At 40.9% G+C, this 22,237-nt stretch overlaps 1 protein-coding gene across 4 annotated transcripts in view; it reads left to right on the top strand.

Annotated features, from left to right (window-relative positions):
- ARHGAP26 (Rho GTPase activating protein 26) overlaps nt 1–22,237 on the top strand; it is a 212,389-nt gene that overhangs the window by 103,094 nt on the left and 87,058 nt on the right. For all 4 annotated transcript variants that reach the window (XM_035105360.3, XM_088663139.1, XM_088663141.1 and 1 more), the window contains exons 12-14: nt 7,296–7,332; nt 14,560–14,625; nt 15,815–15,889. In XM_035105360.3, the coding sequence (XP_034961251.1) occupies nt 7,296–7,332; nt 14,560–14,625; nt 15,815–15,889 (178 nt within the window). The remainder of the gene's footprint in view (nt 1–7,295; nt 7,333–14,559; nt 14,626–15,814; nt 15,890–22,237) is intronic.

The following is a 22,237-nucleotide window of genomic DNA, read 5'->3' as shown; positions in this document are numbered from 1 at the left end:
GGCTTTTGGTTCCTAACTTAGTGATACTGTCTCGTTTTTTAGCAGGGAAGGGTGGAGTCAGACTTGGAAGGAAACCTTAGCACAACTCTGAAGTTCTTGTGGGATGACGAATAGCAAGAAGAGAGCACTGTCTGTATTATCTGGGGAGTCAACAATGCACCGTGTGTCTTATTTATTTCTGGCCTGTCTCCAGATACTAAGTTGATGACTGAATAATAATAAAGAGAACTATTTTCCTTTATTACGCTACCCTTGCCATGCATTCAAACAGGCACCAACTTCCCCAAAAGATATTTAAATGGTTCTGCCTTATATATTTTGTTTAAAAATAACCATTGAGATTTCTGATGAAAATATAGAACTGTACACTTGAATTGGGGAAAGGGGGGCCATGCTCAATGTTATTTCCTGGCCCTTCCTCCTTCATGTGTTCATTTCATTTGGCTGCGCAGGTAGCAGCTCAATGCACATAGACTCTCTCCACTTCGGATGTGGCATCTGAGTTTAGAGGTCCTTTGCAATGGCCTGAACCTGGTTCCAGCCTGGTCCCCAATCTGATGCTGTTGTGCGTTGCCACCATCATACACCACCGCTGCCACCCATCACTCACTTCACCCAGGACCGGATGTGTTTCCTAGGTCAGTGGTGGTATCTGCTGCTGCCACCACGTTTGCATCAGAGACTTTCTGGTGCTTGACTTTGATCCATGGTGGCTGCTTGCCATTTTAGATGACCTCAAATGCAACACCCAAGCTTGACATCTGGTTGAGGATGCTTGTATTTTGGATAACCAGACAATGTGGGTTATACTGAAGCTGAAGTGAAACATAGGAATAGAATCTAGAAGTGCTGGACTGCTTTCTTATTTGGATTTCTGCAGGTGATTACAGGACTGAGCAGATATTTCTCGGACAATCCCACATTAAAATCAGTTTGCTTTCCAAGCTCCCTACGTTAGAATCGATGCCCTGTTTTGTTTTTCTCCTTGGTGTGGGTGTGGCTGATATTAGGGTGGGAGTTGTGACTGGACTTCTCTGGAAATAGGAGACTTTCTTCCTAGTAATAGATGCATCTGGCTCAGAAAACTCTTTTGTTGTGGCTACAAAATTAAGCTGCCAAATAGCAAAGGCTGGCCTTGGTGGTAGTGGTGGTGGTGGGAGGTAGAGAGTCTGGCCTGGAACATATAAACTTGGCCTGCAGACAAGACGAAAACAGAGCTGATAAGATGAAGCCAGCAGTTTAGGAATGATTTCACCAAGGTTGCCAGGTGTCTTGCATTCAGAAAAGGAGAGTTGCTATTTTGGACTTGCACCTTCACTGCTCTGTGTTGTGCCAGCATCCTTCTGCTGGGCTGCCATCCAAGGTTGGCTGCCTTTTTCTGGCAGAGTGCCAAGTCTGTCTGGGTGTCAGATATAAAAATCAACTCTCTGATAGTGGGGGTTTGCTCATGGGCTGACTTCAGTGTATTTTATTTATTTATTTGTGCTGCCAAAGGCAAAGGGCTCTTCTAACTCCATCTAAACAAAACATTTCCAGTGATTATCTCCACAGAGTTTCCATTCCTTAAAATAATGCGACAATATGCCAGCAATGGAACTTGTAATATAAATCTGTGGCCAAACATTTTGATTTCCTTGAGCAACTACCTGATTTATATCCTGATAAATATACCATTGCCTTCATAGTCTAGAAAACTATTTGGCCTATAAAGATCAAATCACTTTCTGCAGCACTGGTGTAAAATGTACTTGTTTCCAGTGTTTATAAACTCGTTAAAGGAATTCCCACTTTGTGCTATTTAACGATACCATCTGTCTATTTATGCATGCCTTGCTCATCCTAACCTGGTTGAGGATTTATTTGAAAGAAGAAAAGGGAAGAGTAGTAAAATTAGTAATGGCCTCAGTTTTAGACCTGTTAGATGATTGATACCCCCCCCCCCCGCAAAGATGTCTGTTTCTCAGCTCAGACAGTTAAACATGCTAGAAAAGCAACATTCCTATAAAACGCTTTGGGTAGGAGCCAAGTTGGTCTTCTGTCATCATCATCAGAGAGAGAAAGCACGAAATAATTCATTGTAGTATGTTACACTCTTAAAACCCTTTTTGTCTTCCAAGTTTTTTAGATGCTGTTCTAAATGCAATTTCGATCCATCTTGCTCTGTTCCTTAGAGAGATACCAGAGAACACTTTCAGGGCTAAGCTGCACTGGCAGTGGAGTGGAGTTGGGAAATGCTCCCTGTAAAGTATCTCCTGAAAGATTTGCATTTCTCACCTGCTATGTGAGAGAGGAAACTTTGCAGACAGACCCTGTTCTTACTACCTCTCCCACCCCCTACCTGGTGCCGTCCAGATGTTTTAGACTACAACTCACATGAGCTCCAGCCAGCATGGCAATAAAGGTGTATGGGAAAACAGGATCAAGCTTTTCAGAGAAGAGCTCCACAGAGCCTCTTCAGATCTTCTGGGAAATGGCTAGAATTTGTTTTTAATAGCCTCTCGTGTTTTGGATAAATATCCAGTCACTTCCCTGGGTTTGGGCCCTCCAAAAAAAATGGGTTTTGCCATTGGGGGGGGGGCTGAATTCCCAGAATAGCACATGGTCCCCTCCCTGCTTGTGTCACAGTCTTCATCTCTGTCCACGTCTTTCCAGCACACATCTAATATTGGCAAAGCAGCATACCAGTGGCCAGATCCAAATGGCCCTCTGCAACACATGTAGAAAGGATGCGTGTGCAGAATAGCACTGCCCTACGGACACTTACTAATGTATGCATTTGGGTTCCTCTACATGAGAGGGGAGCCTGATTAGACCTGCTGAATTTGTGAACCCCGCTCTTCATAGGCAATGGCAGGATGTATGCATGGATGGCATCAACCAGCATGGGTCCACGATGCTCCTTACACATTCTTTCATCATGTTCAGAGGATGGGGGGGCGGGTGTTGTGGTGACCTCTCTTTTGTTCCCTCACTTTCATAGACAGCTATCCTTTGCTTTTTGAACAGAAGTCATAGTGTGACTTTGGGCTGTCTTCCCCTGTCCATTGCTGGTGGTGCAGCCTGTAAGCAAGGGTTCTGTAAACCCATGAAAAATAGAGGATCAGTCCCTTGGTCCTTAAGAACATCAGTCAGCCCCTTCAGGGTGACACATAGACTAAAGCTGCCTGTTTTCTATCGATTGGGAAGAGGACATTCTATATATAGACCAACCATCTTCTCTTTCAGGCACATGCAATTGTGGCAAACATCAACATAGGGTCAGCTTGCAAGTTCACAAGGCTTTTGCAGTTCATAGCTGGAAATAGAAGTATCGTCTCACTTTCTGTTTTCTGCTTCATTAGCTTGGATACAGTAATTGGAGCGGAAGTGTGTCTCTCGTATAGCAGATTGGAGCTGTTGGTAGATTTGTGAACTAAAGGACAATTGATGTTAAACTCTGGTATTTTGTAAATAATGACTGTTTCTTCCAGGAGCATTTAGTCTTCCTATTAGCTCTTGTTTTCCACTTTGCTTTTCAATTTTGAGTCCTCCTCACCACCACTATAGCTCCCTTAGAGAGTATGTAAGGGTCCTAGAAATTGGTTCAATGTAAGGTAGAAAAGCTAGATGAAGTTTTGCGGCACTTCATTTTATCTGAAATGAAATGAACAAAGCTAGTATAGGATTCCCTGCTTGCTCTGGAAGCATCTGTAAAAAAAAAGCTGAGATGTGGAGCTGATCGGTGCCTCAGCAGCAGACCATTGTAGGCCCTGAACTTCCAATCAATTAATAATTCTGTTTAATTCTTTGCTAGTTTTGACAGAGTTCATATAATAGTTGTTTTAAATGACCAAACTGTGTAAGGTTTGCTAATAGTCAGGTGTGAATGATGAATAGGAGCTAATAGATTGGACGTTGTGCCTCTGCCTTTTGAAGGTGGCACCCTTGAGCTAGCCAGGGGCACAGGAATTAAAATGGGGCAAGAGATCTGGGAGCTTTTTGAACTGGAGCTCAGCTGGTCTGTGGAGCAGCTTGTGGCGGAATGAGAGGAAGGAGTGATGGTTCAAGCAGTTGCTGTCTTTTGGAATCTGAGGCAGGACCAGCTTCTGCTATGTTCTGCTGGTATGTTTGTAAATAAAACAAATATTACAGAGACACACTAAGTCTCCAGTGTGCTCTCTTCCAAAGAAAACTAAACTGTGTAGTGCTATTCTTGGACTTCTCACCGCTTAGGTTGGTGGAGAATGCTTAACAATATAAATGTTATGCCTTGGAAGAAAATGCTTTTGCTGACAGCAGCCGTTTCTATTTCCTACTGTGTCATTCCACCAGCTTTGCAAAGCTGAACAAGTAATTTCTTTCTGCCTTCTTTGAAAAGGAATCTGTAGTCTTTTTTTTGTATTGCATTATGATTATTCAAAGCTAAATATTTTGCTAGTGTTCTGAGATTGGGCTTCAAAGGCAGGAATAGATATCTTTTGTCTGAGTATATTTCTTGTTTCAAAAAGGTTGGTTGACAGTAGAAATAGTCCCATATCTAGATATTAAAAGTTGAATTTCACCACATATTCCAACTGTATATAATTTCAAACTTCATGAAGTACTAAAAGCTAAAAATCTGGAAAAGCAAATCTTACATTCTTTTTAACACACATGCATACACAGATATTAAAAAGGTTATATTAAAAATACTTAACCTTTTTGGTTTTGCTCATATGGACAATAAAAAGAAAAATGTAACTAAAAAGAACAGAACAGTATGAACTCTGTTCTCCCCAGGTGCAACAAATAGCTAATATTATTTTTGTGGGAACTTGTGTTAAGCTGTAAGATGGACATCTGCCCCACAGGCTGTGCTAGCTGGGGGGGAATGGGAATTGGAGTTCTTCTACATCCTTGGTATAAATGTTCTTGATGTGTAATAGCTGACTTGTAAAAGCACAACCTGATTTAGTAAGTCGTTTGAGCAAGTTTGTAGAAGTTAGAAAAATGACTGCCTAGGTTTGGGGAGCCCAGCATGCCAGTCACCCCTCTGAACTGTCACTATCATGGAATATTATTTGTCATTCTGAACTCCTTTGAGGAAGGTTGGGATAAAAATGTAATGTCACTAAAGTATAAGAACATAGGAATCTGCCTTCTGGTGAACCAGACCCAGTGCTTTTCTTCTAGAAGAAAAGTTTCTTGTACTGTGTACCCTTGAGTAACCCAGAAAAACTATTGTCCAGACCAATGGTCCATCTAGCTTAGTATTTTCTATGCTACTCTGACTGGCAGTGAACAGTGTCAGCCCTGCCATGAGGCAGAGTGAGGCAACTGCCTCAGGTGGCAAATTTAGAGGGGTGGAAAGTGGCTGGAATGGTATGCCCTGTGGTCTGCCCTGCAACCCCTAGCTAGCTTGCTGCCCTAGCATGGCTGGCACACCAATGAGGTGAGCAGAAAGCATCGGTGGCACATCTTGCCTCAAACTTCAAAAGGTCTTGAGCCAGCCCTGGCAATGGTTATCCTAGCCCTCCCTGGAGATGACAAGGATTGAAGTGGGGTCCTCTTGCATGTAAAAAATGTACTCCCAACACTGAGCTATGACTCTTCCTGTTTGGGGGGAGGAAATTAACCTACACTACACTCACAGTCTGCAAAAATTATTTCCCTAGCCTTGTATCTTATCTCTGAGTCAATTGGGAGACTGGTTTAGGCATACCTGTGTATTGTACAGGTCAGTTTTCTTTTGAACCTCTAAGATGGTGAGGGATGGTAAAAGTAAACAATGAGCAAAGAAGAAGTACCAAAAAAATATATAAACACTGTCCTCACAGCAGGGAGGTGCAGATTCCCCCTCTCTTAGTTTTGCCATGGGTTCAGAGGAAAACATGTGAGGGAGACAGATCTTTGGTGTGTGTGTGTGTGTTGTGAATTCATGTTTTCACGTCTGTAGAATTGTGAGTGTGAATGATTGTCTATATTTGTGATGGTAGAGTTGAGGGCTGATAATCTTGTTAGGGCTTTGGATAGTCCTGGCCACATATTGAATGTATCCATACTTGTAGTTTTTTTTAATTCTCTGCAGTAACCTGGCAGTTTTGCTTTAGACTTATTAACACCATGCTGCAATTTTATAGGGCAGAATACAGAGCTAGGTTCCTATAACCAATGAGAGCAATTAACCAGCAAAAATAGCTTAACCATTGGCAAAGTTAACTGTGGTGGCATTCTTGCTTTGCAAAAGTGCCTTTGTGATGGCGAAATGTTGTAACTTGAAAAACACTGCTGTTCACTCTGAGAGGCAGCTGAACTTTTATAGGCCTTGTGGGTTTTTTTAGTGCTCTGAGCCATAAAATGTGATTGTGGTCGAAATAGCCACATCAAACTGTTCAGATGGGAAAGATGGCTTTCAGGGTGCTGCATGTGGTCTAGTGGCACTTGCCATGTGCTCCTAGTTTCATTAGGAATGATGCTTCTCAAGGGACCTACTTTATTCATGTTTTTTGGAAACTTGCGGCACTCGAAAATATAACTGCAACTGCACGCTTAGAATTCTTAGAACAAAAGCAATTAGCCTTACATTTATTTTTCACCAAAGGCTAGTTCCTGTGATTACTTCCTGGGCTTAGATTCCATCTTGGGTGACTCAGTTTTTTCTCTCATCCATATTTAGAGAGAGCTGTTGAAATCTCTGGAGTGTCCCACCTCATGCCCGTGCACTAGTTTAACACACCACTGCAAACATTTGGAAATAGTATTTTTCCTACTGGTTTGCTGTGTCCAGCATCTTCATAGGCAACTGCTGTGGCTCAAAAAAGGGACAGTCTTTATTCACTTAATGAGCCAGATGCTGAATAATTTTTTCTAGTACCCAGTCTGTTAATTTCATTATGTGTTATTGGTAAGTAAGCCCTAAATCAGCAGCCTATTTGAGGAGCCGCGGTTAAAGATTGTTCCCCCCATCAATGTGGGAAAAGTCCACTGTTCATAATGTCATCCTACACACCATACTGCATTCACCAAACCACTTTTCACCGCTTTTCCTAATAGCTGCAAGTTTTGTTTTATGTAAACAGTGTGGATTGTTTATGTTAATTCATCGCTACAGTTGCCATTTAATTATGTTTTGTTGTAAAGTGGTATAAGAGACATCCCCCTTTTAATCTCTCTATATTTCTTGTCTAAATGGGAGATAACAATCCATACTTCTGGTTGCAAGACTTTTCTAGGCATGCTGCATAGGTGATTTTTTGATGAGTGTTTGGTACTATATTAGGGTATATCTAGGGTACAAATATTGCAAAAGTTTAAATGCTTTCTTCTTTACTTTCTAGGTCTATAACTCGAACAAAGACAGCCAAAGTGAAGGCAGTAAGTAGCTTATTTTTCATCCAAGACTGTGTGTTTGAGGAAGTGGTTTGTAGAACTGCATCCCTGTCTCTTATAACCCAGTAGGTGGCTCTCCCAAGTAGTAAAAGCAACAAGTGATTACTGTATATTGCTTTAGTCATCAGACAGATTTTGGCCATCACATATGTTGAAACTTTAAAAGTTCTGGTCATTTAGCAGTTTTTTAAAGCAATACAAAAACGCTAAAAAGTTACAATTATTGTGTGGCTTATAACATAGTGAAATGCTTAAATATCAAACCCAAGAGCAATATGGTTTAAGATGTTGTGAGGCACTTTGAGTACTGGATGGAGCCCAAGAGCTGCAGAGTCATTCTGGAGCTGGCTCTGTGGCAAATTCTTTGTTTCCTTTGGCAAGTTACTTAACGGCCTTTTGTCTTGGTGTACACAACCCAGGCGCAGAAGTTTTGCAGAAGGGAAGCGAGAAGGAGAACTAAAAGAATTTCTGAATCTCAGTTCCTTGTTTTACCTTCCTTAAATGATAATTAATAGAAATTCAGTATTTTGTGCTAAAAGGAGTTGGTCAAAACCTCCAGCCAGCCCCAGGATTTTTGTCAAGGAGATGAACTGTTGGGATGAAAGACTCTTTTGTACACTGAAGTAGCACTATTTAAATATTTTCATCCTTTGACTCCAAGTGGTTGGACAAAGCAAAGTGCCTGGAGCACTTTTGCTGGCTGTCCCCAGCCTCTTCCCACTGCTGTTCAAAATCCAGCATGTTTCTAAGCAGCCCAACCTGCTTGCAAATGTCTGCTTGGCCCAGTCTCTCTCTCTGCCTTTCCCCACCCTGCATTACTATGTGCAATGATGCTGCAGCAAAGCTCTTGTTTACCCTACAAGTGAATTACAAAGTTGTTTTGGTTTTTCATTCTTATATATGTATGTGTTCAGCTTTGGGATATTTGAAGAGTGATGTTCCTCTTTTTAAACATGAAGTTCAGGAATATTTGGAAAGACCAACAAGAGGGGGAGTCCTCTTGTCTTTTTAAATTTTTTTTAAAGGCAGGCAGCACCTAGTCAAAACCCTTGTGAGCTCATCTTTCCTTTTCTTTCTAAGGGATCCCGACTGGTGGTGTGTCTATTTATAAATAGAATGTTGTCCCCAGTAAATTTGAGAGGCAGCATAACTTCTTCAGCTGTTAGGTCACTCTGGCTGGCGGAACACTATACAGTAGCTCAGCTTCCCTTCTTATCTGCTATTGATAAATGGCACATAATTTTAAATCCGCACTTTCCTCCCCTAGATTTCTTCACTCCTCCTCAGCACAAGATTTACATACCTGTCATCTCTTTAATAGAACCAGTGAGTGATACAAGATGCTGCAATTAGAGGCAATTACATCTTTGTAGGCTGTGAGATTCTGTCAACTTAGTCTCCCCCCCCCACAAAGTGATCTATTCACTGCTGCTTGTATTGACTAAGAATGCTGAATTAGATATAATAGAGGGATTTGATATGAAACATATTACCAACAGGTTTTCTTTTAAAAAGAGGAAGAATGTAGCAGCATTGTGATTTCTTCCTCTACGTAGAGATCTGCTCCTCTCATAAACATATAAACACATAGAAAGTGTCATGCTTGGCATTTATTTCACATAAAACATTCCCCACCACCACTCTGTGGCCAAAAAGGCTCACAGAGTAGCTTTTAAAAAAGCGGTAGTAAGGTGGTCCTTGTTCTCGGAAGGAGGAAAAGCAAGCTCAAGCATCAGTTTCTAAAGTTATAGGTTTTTAAAAAAAATAAGGACCAGCTAAAACCAACGGGTGGCACTGTGGGTTAAACCACTGAGCCTAGGGCTTGCCAATCAGAAGGTTGGCGGTTTGAATCCTGGATGGGGTGAGCTCCTGTTGCTCGGTCCCAGCTCCTGCCAACCTAGCAGTTCGAAAGCACGCCAAAGTGCAAGTAGATAAATAGGTACCGCTCCAGCAGGAAGGTAAACGGCATTTCCGTGTGCTGCTCTGGTTCGCCAGAAGTGGCTTTGTCATGCTGGTCAAATGACCTGGAAGCTGTACGCCGGCTCCCTCCGCCAATAACGCGAGATGAGTGCCGCAACCCCAGAGTCAGTCACGACTGGACCTAATGGTCAGGGGTCCTTTTACCTTTACCTTTAAGATGAACAAGTCAGATAGCCTGATGCAATGGCTGCCTCTAGGTGACAATTTAAGGAGGCCCAAAGGCTGAGGAAATGGAATAGTCTTGCTTAATATCTGTTATACAGTAGTATATTTTTTGATAAGGCAGTTTAGTGACTAGCTTCCCATAATGTCTGCCTAGTCACCACATTACACAATATAAGATTTATCCTGAATCTGAAAGGACTTTTTATTGAAGGTCTGGGCTTGGAATATCCTGAGGCAGACCAGCAAAGTGTCATAATATACCTCTGAAGCCCAAGCATTGTGGAGTGTCTTCACAACTCAAATATTTATTTAAATAATGTGCTTTTTCCCTTGCTGGGAAGAGGATGTACTTCTCAGGAAATGCAAAAATTGTTTTAATTAAGATGGGATATCCTTGCCAGTTGGCCCCTGTTCATTCATAAGAGATGGATTTATGATGAAATAATAGGTGTTGTCTGCATCAGACAAGAAACTGATTCCAAAATTAATTAGGGCATTTGCAAACTGTTGCTTGCACTGGCTTGCTCCATAAGGGTATTCCCTGACTTAGCACAATGATGCTGTCATTGCTCAGAGCAAAGTAAAATCACAAACACAGTTCTGGAGCACTTGCAGGCTTCCAGTTGTTCTGAGCTACTTGCTGGCAACATGGATCCCAAAATGCTTAGTCTTTGCCAAGTAGCATTCTTGTATGCAGAAGCCATCCTTACCATCTGATGCTTAGCAAATGTATTTTTTACTCTGTATTCCTGCACCAACAGTGCAAATATATAGAATGACCCACAATTGCCTGTGTTCAGTTCTGAAGCCCCAGTGTACCATAATTGGAATGTTCAGAATCTGCAGCAGAACTGGTTTTTAGCCTAAAACTTGATGTGTGTCTGTATTGCTGCATCCACATTCACACACAGGCAATGTATTCTTGTCATCATGGAAGGAATAAAGCATTCCTGTTGGCTCAGATATTTTTCTGTGCAGTAGAAAAGTTCAAGGCTTTTACATTGTGTCAGTGATAGATTCAAACAATAACTTGTTGTCTCATAATGCTTGCATAACATTTTTAGTGGTCGTTCTCTTTCAAACTCTCCAAAGATTACTAAAGTTTCTAAAGGGGCAAAAACTGGATACATGATTCTGCAGAGGAACCACTTTTGATTCCACAACTTTGGTTTACTGAATCATACATTTTGATGCAATGGCATCATCCTATACTGTTTAGTGCCTCAGTTTCTTAGTTGCAAAATCATTAAATGACCGATTACCGGCAAGTTACTTTTTAAGAAGCTCTTGACCAAAAAAAAAAAAGCAAACTGGATACAACTGATCCAGTTAGGGGTTTTGACACAGAGAAGCTATAGTCCTAAGTGCATAAACATCATAAGTAATAAAAACAGAGGTGCTTGCGAAATGTTGATAAATATAGTTTGATGAAAAATAGATTAGCTAAACATCAGAGCTCTTGCCAATATTAATTTGTACATTGCCACAGTTAATGTCTCCTAATTTTTTGTCTGTTTAAACACTGTCGGGATTGCTCATCTACTTCCTGTCTGTACAACACTACCACGACTCATTTATTGAGGTGATTGATCTATCTCTTTCCAAAGTGCTGTAAAGTATTTATGCAACATCAAAACAGTCTTAGCTCTGAACATATTATGTGCCCGAAATGAACCCAAATGACTTAAACTCTATTGAAATAAAAACTGGGTGCTGGGCCCTTATATATGTTATGCAAATGTTTAAAATGTCTGGTGTTCCTTTAACTTTGTAAATCTCCTTATCATAACCATAGAGAGGGGTCAAGGAATTCCAAAGGGTATATTGGAGCCTTGGAAATCTTGTCCAGCCACCTTCTTTCTCCTCTCTTCTCTCACCCCATTCCCACTAGTCTTTCATGATCTATTAACTGTCAAGTTACTTGTGTTCAGGGATGGTGCAAGATTTTCAGCTGCCTGAGGCAGAACTATTGCTGATCCATTCACTGCTCCCAAACACTGGCATTCTCACTACCCTTTTATTGTTGCTTTTGCTGTTGCCTTAGTAGCAATTGAACGCTGAGGCTCTCCAAGGCTGTCTCAACAGTGCTTGGCTCTGACAAAAGGTCCTAGTGAATGTAGGGTTCTTCTAGAGTGAGATATTCAGGTTGAGGTGGCAGTAAGTACTAGTTAGACTTTAAAGACTGGTTACTACTATTAAAATGTAAGTACTATTTGCTATGGCAGAGCAGCCGTGGTGCAAGTAATCTACGGGGCCGCCTCACATGAGATGCCTCTTAGCAAATCCTGGGTGACCCACTGCTACTGGAGAGCCTAGTAGGAGTGCCACTGACTACTTTACCGCACTCCTAGAATAATAAATGGCATCAAGCAGGCAGGCCTAGAGAAGGTATTCAAATCTGCTGCCTGAGACAGAGGTCTTGGTGTGGCTAACAGGCAGACTGTTCCTGCTTGTGAATGCATAAGAGTGAAAGGAGTTCCTACTCTTCATTGGCTTATACTTGAGATCCTTCTGGACTGGAACAGCTGTCTACTTGAAATTCAATCTGGAGAGACGTTACCAGTCAGTGTTGACAGTGCTGAGTTAGATGGACCACTGGTGCTCTAGGATACAGTGGCTACAGAATTAGGTAATTACCTTTTAAGAAAAAGACCAGCTAGGCTTTGAAAGGCCTCAACATGCTGCTGAGACAACAGTTCTTCTTCTTCTTCTTTAGTAAAGCCATCCAGCACCTGCCACAGTGATCTGTCTGGGTTCCTGACAGACCATGATTTGCCTTGCCTGTTATGATTCTCCGTAGCTCATATTGCCTCTGCCGTTTTGGACTTGCCCTTGCCCTGTTGGATGTGGCTGTGCTCTTCTGGATGTGATCCAGCACTCAAGCTGAAATTGAACTTGTTTTTACAGGTTTCAGAATTTCACTTGCCAAATGTTGGTCTTCCTAGTTCATCCCCCCAAAAGGGACAGGTATCAAATAGATTTCAGATGAGCCTTGCAGTTTTTATTAGAAATCTCATCAGACATGATGAAGAAGGAAGCCTTGTTGGTGTCCTTTAAGGAGCCTTCCTTGGGGGAAAATGGTATTTAGAGAATATCTACCTAGGCAACTGAAGGATACTACAGATGAGGTGGGAAAGGTTCCATCACCCAGGATTGCAGATCTTTCAGATTGGAGAGAGATTTTCAGGACATGAAAGCTACAAGAATGTCACCTGATGATTTTGCTTTAAGTACGTTGACCATGTGGGCAGAATCTCTTCCTGAATCTTTGTGGAATAGTTCCTGCTCAGAATAATAAATCTGAAAAGCATATTTTTTTGAAATAGTTATGGGCTTTTTGAGCAGCCTTTGTTTACCAGTAATTTGGCACATAATATTAAACTAGGGCCAGGGCCTTTTCAGTATTGGCCCCGACTTGGTGGAACGCTCTCTCACAGGAGACCAGGGCCCTGCGGGATTTGACATCTTTATGCAGGGCCTGCAAGACGGAGCTGTTCCGCCTGGCCTTTGGGTTTGATTTGGGCCATTTAAAAATGAGGCTGCATTTTAAAACAATTTTAAATCTAAATTGTATTTTAATCTGCATTTTAATCAATTGTTTTTCTTTCTTTTACGTTTTATTGTAATTCTATTGATGTCAGCTGCCCTGAGTCCGTCTCTCACTGGGGAGGGCGGGGTATAAATAAAATTATTTATTATTATTATTATTATTATTATTATTATTATTATTATTATTAAATGTGCTTACCTTTGGAGAGGCACACCATTGTGATCTCCCTTGTTAGTCATTGGCTGCTAATTCTGGATTTGTACATTGATATTCCCCCACCCCAAGCTTCTGTAGGCTTCCGTCGCTTTGGAAAAATATGTCTCTAGGCTCTCCTTTCATCTACAAGGGATTCCACCATGGTGGGGAAGGTTGATGTTGTCAGCCTTCATGTCTTGTTTGCAGAAATCCTTGTAACACAAGAGTTGGTCTGCCAATGGGACTGGTGCCCGAAGCCATACAATAAAATTCAACATAAAAGGAACAACAAGAATATACTTAAAAAAAAACCTAAATAATGTAAACAGTGATTTATTTGGGAGGGTGGAGAGAGACAGAGAACAACCAATTCTCATTGTAGTAATAATGGGGGGGGGGACTTCATAAACAACATATATTAATTACCGGTATATAAATGGAAATAATACAGAAGATTGTTTGTGGTCTTTCTACCTTGTATTCCAACTGTTCATAAATAGAAGATCAGCTACAGTTTTAAAAGTGGTTTGTTTATCAGCTGTGGGAGTTTTTGTTTTGAAAATGACAGAGAGAGAGCTCCAGCTGTGTATCTGGTGTCCTTACAGGGAAGTAAATAGCCTCAATATGTTTACACAGCATGAGATACATGGGAATTTCTTGAAGGAGCCAGTCTAATTTGTAGAACCATCCATAATCACTGGCCTGGTTAGCACGACATGTTAATGTTTAACTATGATTTAATGCAAACTTTCCCACCCAGATCCCCTTTTCACTTCTCTCCTGAATACAATGTCTACTTGTTTTCCATGTCCTACTACAAGTTTTACATATTATGAATCATGGTTACTGGGCTACATGAGAATAATTTATGTCTTTTTTGAGCCATTTTAAAAGTACTGTATCTGATTACTTAATACCAATGTCAACAAGGTTTCCTGAAGTGCAAATTCCACTTGATATTTTGTCACACAGTTATTCAGCATATCATAAAGTTTTCGGTGGTATGAGGTGATATGAAAGTTCTGTAAGTTTTATGAGATGATATGAAAATTCTATAAGTGGTATTTGATGTTCATGTGTGAGTGATCAACATGCATATTGGAAACAGTCCCATAACCTTACAGGTGTCGAGAAGGAACTTTTTGGTTGCAAGCACAACAGAAACATTTGACTGATCCTTTACCTTTTCCAGATTTTAAAAGAACGTGTTGGTGGAGTGTTGGGATCCACTTTAAATCTGATTTTATATTTTATTGAGAACATTGGTATTTTATTTCCATTTTATGACCTTGTATATTCTTAGTTGTTTTCTCTCATTTCAGCTGCCCAGTTGGATATTATGGGCTTCAGTATTGTCAAGAAATGCATTCATGCTGTTGAAACAAGAGGTAATGGGGACCACCAGATGTTCTTCTTTATACATATAGTTTGAAGTCCTGTTCCCAAATATCAGCCTTTCTAGCACTTGTATAAAGAAGTCGCCTTTCTTAGATTTCTCTCCATCCTTAGCTTGCTCAGTTTTGACAGTTGCCTATTTTACATACACATTTTCATGATTGTTTGTATCTTGCTAGGATCCAGAACCTACTTATTTATATACATGCATCTTTGTTATGTTTTCTGATCTGCTGCTCCCAGATTTGTATGTATTCATAATCTTCTATAGGTTTTTAAAGGACTTGTTAATCCATAGTTTAAATAATGTATTACTAGAAGGCCACATTCATATTTGATACACAGGTATCTCATTATACACGATAAAGCTATTTTTAGCTATCTCACCCCTTGCTTTTTCCTGTAAGACCAATTGCAGTCGTTAACAGTTGTCAACAGGTTTACCACACCTATCAGCCAATCACCATTCCCACCACCCTTCTGAGTAATACCCCTCCCCACCCTCTCACTATATATAAGGGTCTGGTGACTTCTGTTTCAGTGTATCTGAAGACATGTGCATGCACACGAAAGCTCATACCAATGACAAACTTAGTTGGTCTCTAAGGTGCTACTGGAAGGTATTTTGTTTGTTTGTTTGTTTCGATTACGACAGACCAACACGGCTGCTACCTACTTGTAACTAGGTATCCGATGTCCTTAACAAAAATTGTCTTAACAACATTGGTCTTCATTAAATGAATATGTTAAATAGGAAATGCCTATTCTCTGAATCTTTGTTATTCAGCTATGTAACCAAACTTGTGACTATTAAAAAAGTTGAGATGTCCCCTATACGATTGTGGGTGCATGAGATCACTCCTCACCCCCATTAGATTTTAACTTGATGGGATGTGTCCCATTCTTCACATTCTCCTGCTGCTGACTGATATGAGAGACTAAATTCTTCTTGAAACTCTCTGATGGTATGCAGAACTTCTCCCCTGTGTAGAAAACCTATACATTAAAGGGGTGGGGAACCCCGTGAACTATTTCCTCCCCAACAAGCAGCCTTGAAAGTGAATGTGGACCTGTGAAGGCAATTTAATTCATGTTACTATTGAAGATACTTTATTTTAAAATAAATATTAAATTTATTTTTACCATTTTACTAATTTAAATAAAATATGTTCTCCCTCTTAGGGATCCATGAGCAAGGACTCTATAGAGTGGTTGGTGTCAACTCCAGAGTTCAAAAGCTATTGAGTATCTTAATGGGTAAGTACATTTGGAAGAAAGCAGTTTGCTGTTTTTCTTTGACACCAAGTGTGATGGTAGATGCTTTTAATGAGGAACTGAGACCATCTGCTGTGAAAAGAAATGGTGATTTATTTATTTATTTTAGTATCGCTTGAAGCTCTCACTGGAGTGGAATTTTCAGTCATAGAAATCATGTAAATCTATTAACTTGCAAATTAATCACTACGGTTTCTGCTTAAGTTTACATATATGTCTGCCTCCCCAAATCAAACCTTTGGATCCCCTCTCCCATCGTTCTGCCTGGACACTGAGGTCCAGCGCCGAGGGCCTTCTGGCAGTTCCCTCGCTACGAGAAGCCAAGTTACAGGGAACCAGGCAGAGGGCCTTCTCGGTAGTGGCACCCACCCTGTGGAATGCCCTCCCACAAGGGGTCAAAGAGAACAACAATTACCAGACCTTTAGAAGGCATCTCAAGGCAGCCCTGTTTAGGGAAGCTTTTAATGTTTGATGGATTTCTGTATTTTAATATTTTGTTGGAAGCCGCCCAGAGTGGTTGGGGGAACCCGGCCAGATGGGCGGGGTATAAATAAGAAATTAGTATTAGTATTTATTCCTGAATTGAGAACTATGCATGTTCTCAGGCTTCTGAGCTTTTGGATTTAGTATTTCCTTTTCCATGTTTCCTTCCTCATTTTGTGCTTAACTGTGTTTGTGTTGTGTATTGTATTGTGTTGTTTGTATTGAAATCCCTTTCTTTCTATTTGAAGCCTTACAAAAATCTAGCAAAATTCCTACAATTACATCCTGCTTTCTTCTGCCCTGGGACCCAAGGCAGCATAAATGTGGTTCCCATATGGTCACCCATCCAAGTACTGATTCAGACCTGCTTAGGTTCGGCCATATAAGGTTAATATGTTTGCCCTAGCAACCCAGCACATTAGACAAAATTTTAGCACCCCAAATGGGGTTCAGTGTGCTGAGAATCACCTATGCTAAAATGTATCTCTCAACTGGATTATCCCTGTCTCAACTGGATTTGTTATGACCAATGGTTCTTTAAAACTGAAGGCTTACTGACTGTTTTAGGTAATGTTGATTGTGGAGGTCCAGAGAAGAAAAGCTGTGCAAAGGAGGTATTGGGAAGGAAGTGTTTTGATGGAGATAAGGAGTTCAAGATATAGCAAAGCATCAAGGATGGAGGCAGAGTAGGCTGACAACAGATGACCTTAACTGAGAAGAAGGCAAGAGGAGGAAATAAAGGAAGATGTAGGTGGAGATACAGTCAGTAGAGAAGCTTTAAAAGTGAGAAATAGAAAAATACTGGTCTGTCACTTCACAATAACTTGACACAAAATAATTGTTCTTTCTTTTGCACTGGGGAAAAATCAGAGGTTGCAAGGTTCAGGACTTCAGTTGATGGACAGTGTCAACATCCTATACAGATGTTTAGGAAATTATACTGATTGCTTTAGCAGAGGCTCATGAATCTGCTGATGAGTGGGAAATGTGAAAATAGAAGGTTTCAGTGGCCTTGCAGGAGTCTGAGATGATGGACAATGGTTTTTAACATTGGGCCCTGGGGATGTTGAAGAGCCAGAAGTGGCAGGAATAGGTCATTACATGGATGTGGGAAGATCTTGTCACATGAGTAGCACAAACAAAAGAGACCTAGGGAGTTGCTACCAGTCAGAGTTGATCAGGAGTGGCTAGAAGGTAAATTGGTAGATCTCTGGGTGACTTGTACTAAATCGCAAATTGGCAATGCCAAAGCTGCCATTTTGCATCTGACGTAGAGCTCGGGGCTCTGGTAAAAAAAACCCCACAACCCAACAAAGTAGATTCCACAAACCTGAGGTTTGCCTGTCTCTGGAGTAGATTACACTGGACTAGACAGACCCAGTGATCTGACATGCAATAAAGCAGCTTCCTGTGTTCAGTATTGCATTTCAGTGTACCTGTGCTATAATTACTATGGGGTCTGGAAAGTGACTACCCACCTCCTCTTCAAGTTTTTCCACTGTTCACGTCAGAATCTGGGAGCAAATGAGACAGATTTTTACTCACAACTTCAGGCCTATATTTAGAAACAGATGTGGTTAGCATGACAGGTTCACATATAGTTTAAATGGCAGCTGGATCAGGTTTCAGCAAACTACGGCTAATATTGAAAGTGACAGTGCCATAGGAGTTTATGGAGTGACGTTTCTTTATTAAACAGGAAGCACTATACAGTTGATGTGGCTTGAACCTGGAGCCCTCTGTGGATAGTGTTGCATGAGCAGCAGCTGTGAGAGGGCTTGCTGCAGATATCCTGTGCGATTTTGAAAGTTGGTGTCAGCTTCCCTGCTGCAAAACGCAGAATTATTATTCCCTGTGAGACTTTCCTTGTTCAGTGTCTAGTCTGTAAATTTTTCCTTGGAACTAAACAAAAGCAATCCTTTCTACAGCCATCTTCACCAGGTGTATGCTTGAAGGACAGTTGCTTAGTATGTGGAGTGAGTCATAATCCAGCTCATTCTCGTAAGAACCTGTTCCTTCAGTTGTTTTGCCATGGAATGAGGACTGTCAATGTGCCGCAGAACAGAACACAGTCTTATAAAGGAAGCATCCCATGGACTTTCAGTAGCTTAGAAGTTTTAGGCTGAAATCCTGTGCACACTTACATGGGAGTAAATCCCACTGAACACAAGGACTTTTGAGTTGACATGTAAAATTGCATTACCAGCCATGTAATGAATTAAATTAGAAAGTCCAGTTCTTCAACTATTTAGATAGCACTGTCTTGCTTAGGAATAAAGGCAATGAATGTGTCCTCTTTTTTAAACCAAGTGTTTTACTCTGACAAAGACAACTCTTGTTTTTAGCTTAGAGCACGCGGAAGACATTTTATTGTGCTCTGTAGTCAGCTTTAAGCAGTCTTCACCTCCATCATGGTTAAGCCAACATTCCAAATCGGAATCCATAAACCACTAGTGAGCCAAGAAACCACAACATTAGATTGGCTGGTACCTTCTGAGAAACATACTAGGTGGCTTAGAAAATGTGTTTTGTGTAGGTTCAGTTTTTTGTTTAGGAGAAGCAAGGTTGAATGCAGGGAGTTAAGAGTAAGAATGAAGGGCAGTAACATGAGCAGGGAAGCAGGACAAGATAGAAAAGAGTTAAACAATAGTGTCACTGTAGCTGAAACTTTGCTGAATGTTTGACATAAAAAAGTAAAACTTTTTACAAGACAGTGAGATGTTTGGAACACATTTTTCTAAGGGGAGGGCTAGACAATATTTGCCTGATGGATGTGTGGTGCACCTTGTTAAGTGTACAGTGCAATACACTATTTCTCTCTTGATGTCACAGCCTGCCCAGTGCCTCCTAACTCACCTGTCCTGCCCCACGGCCATGCCATAGCAGCTCCTTGCATGCTGAGCAAAGGTGACTGGGATACAGAGGAATTTGGGGACGGGGAGGAAGATAGGTCTCCCTCCTCTGGGGGGAAGGGGCAGAGGAGATGTCGAAGGAAATTAGAACGATAAATGCTTCATATTTCATTTCAGTTATTATATTATTATTAATAAAATAAGCCACAGCTAGAAAGGAAGTAGCTAAGAGAAGAAAGCTGTTGTACAAAGAAAAAGTGACTGCAAGAGGAAAACAATCATTTGAGAGGGATGTGCAGGATGGTGGAGGAAAGCGGAAAATATAAAAGAAAAAGCTGCCTCCACTTAGAGCCTCTGGATGAGCAAATTCTTCCTAAAATGGGGAGGCTGAATCGCAGTGACACCAGAGCAAATGTCTGTACTTGGCATGAGGAAAACTGAACTATGGAATTTCGAACCATGAGGAAAATGTTGTGGCAAAGAATTTAACAATTTCCAAATTTGGATTAGATAACAGTTTGTTTTTTTAATCAGTAAATTCTATCAAATTATGTCAAATTCTGTCTCCATCTGCCACCATTTTATGACTGGCTCTGGCTCTGCCCCCACACCACCATTTTGTGACTCAAAATATTCAGCCATCTTAAGTTTGAGAATCCCTGGTGTAATGGATATAGATTCATTTCTTTATGCTTGTGTAAAATATTTTCTACACTCCTAATTGTTAATATATATGTTAATTAGCTGCTAAGTGACTGTTTCTCAATTCATTGATACCACCTGGAAAATGAGCCATTGAGCTGTGATCTGCTTTGATTTTATTGCCAGTGTGTAGTAAAATTATCTTCCCTACCAGTGCATGGCTGTGTGTGGTAGCTAATATAAGGTCTGTATGCTGTTTTCAAGGCACTTCTTCAATTCTATATCTTCCAGTTAGGGGCCATTTTACTCTCTTCATATCAACTGAAAACATCCCCTTTCTTCATATTTTTATTATCAGTAAATAATAAACTTTAGTGATGTAGGTTTGTATAGACAGATAAAACATTTGGCATGGCCCTTGTTTAAAGTACTCTCTTTATGACCGGAGTGTGTGTATATAGGTATGAATGAATGTATGAATGTGTATACAGTAGATGGATGGATGGATAAATAAATAAATAAATAAATAAATAGATAATATATTTGGTTTAATCATTTCAGTGTCTCAAACACTCTGTAATCACAGTTTGTTTGCTTACACAATCTTGCATAATTCCAATTCTTTTTTGTCTGAGTGGACTTCCACAGTCATGTTAGTTAGTGCAGGTGGGTAGTTTTAGGATTATATAACAGAGCTGGATAAGGAATCTCTATCCATCTTGAGTGAACCTGGAAAAACCTTCAAAAGAGCCATGTTCCCTAAGGCATGTATCTATGATATTTATTTGATAAATCGGTTAGATTAATAGTTTTTTTAAAATCCCCCTGATTCATCAGGCTGCAGACAGCCCCAGCTCTAGGTGTAGTCCTGGTGGCGCAGGGTGCCGGGCCGGCAGGGGGGGTGCTGTGCGGTGAAGCCGTGCTGCGGCGCACGCTGCGAGGGCGCCGGAGCGATCTCCGTGCCTCAGCGCCAGGGCGCCCGACCTGCTCGAGACGGCCCTGGCTGCAGATTTATTTATTTTTAAAAAAACTTTCTTTTAATGCCAAATACATGCAAATCATGCGGTTGGCTACTGTCTTAGAATCAACTATCCTTTCTTCTGCCTCTCTTGATGCATCATGCAAATAATATATGCATTCTCCTTTTACATGGTCAGTGTTTAGAGGAGGAAATAAAGTAAGTACCAAGGGATCATAGTGATTTCTGCTGCTGTGCTCTATTTCCCGAACTAGCAGTGTTTCTTTTCACTCCCCCAAACCCTCTCTTGTAGCACATTTTTTGAATTTTTTTATAATATGATCCTTGTTAATGGTGACCAAAGAGACATGTCCATTAATGGAAGAGCAATCTCTGTAAAGAGGCATGCTCATATATACGTGAGAGGAGAGGAGAGGAGAGGGGAGGGGAGGAGAGGAGAGGAGAGGAGAGAAGGGTGGAGGGAGAGAGAAAGGTATTCTGAAATGTGTGCTACGAGGAGGAAAGGCAAGTGGACGACTGAAAATGAACTTTAAATCAAACTGCTCACAATGATACAACCACTGAAAGCCTGTATGTAATTGGAAATCCACCTCTCTGCATGGAGACACACACAGCTAGAGGGGGGGGGGCATTAAAACCTTTTGTTTCTGTCTTTCACACATGTATTAAAGTATGACTAAAAAGTGCTTTAAATTACCCATGTGAAATTGATCAAAGGGACAGTAAGGAAATGTGAGAATATTGGTTAATGCATGTTTATGTGCCCCATCGGTTTCCATCATTGCTTCTTATTCAGGTTAACCTTAAAGGGAAACTCAAGCTATTCCATGCTGCAGCTATGCAGACATTTGTAAGCTATGCATTCCCTCTGGCTGTGTTTGTGCCAGTTAGACCAAGCGGCATTTCTGTCTCTTTTCTGCCTGAAGGGAAGCGCTGGAAGGTGGCCATTCATCACAGCACAGCTAGGAAGGGATCATCAGGGAAAATATGCATGCTCATTTGAAAGACTTAGGTCTCTGTGATTTGGTCAAAGGTTTGGTTCTGAAGTAGTTTGTCCACTCTTTCCTAACTACTTTAATGGAACCCCTGAATGCTTGTTCTTTCATGGTGGCTTGTTCAAGAACGTTTGTACTTCGGCCTCGTAAACACTTAAAAATAAAACTGGGTTGGGGGGGGGGCAGCCTGTTGACTGGCTCTTGGCGCTGCCCCACAGGAGATATGGCCTTTAGTTTTGGAAACTTTGTGGAGGGAATCCAATGACTGTTTGCTTAACTCAGATGAGTTCCAAGCCTATCTGAGGCTGGAAAAATTAGTCCTGTCTCCCAGCATAATTTTCTGTAGATGCAGCCTCAAAATGCATGCTCCTGTGTAAAT

This window comes from Zootoca vivipara, chromosome 2, assembly GCF_965207765.1.
Source record: "Zootoca vivipara chromosome 2, rZooViv2.hap1.1, whole genome shotgun sequence".
NCBI classification, from domain to species: Eukaryota; Metazoa; Chordata; class Lepidosauria; order Squamata; family Lacertidae; genus Zootoca; species Zootoca vivipara.
The sequence above is the reverse complement of the archived record's forward strand: the minus strand, read 5'-3'. Positions and strand labels throughout refer to the sequence as shown.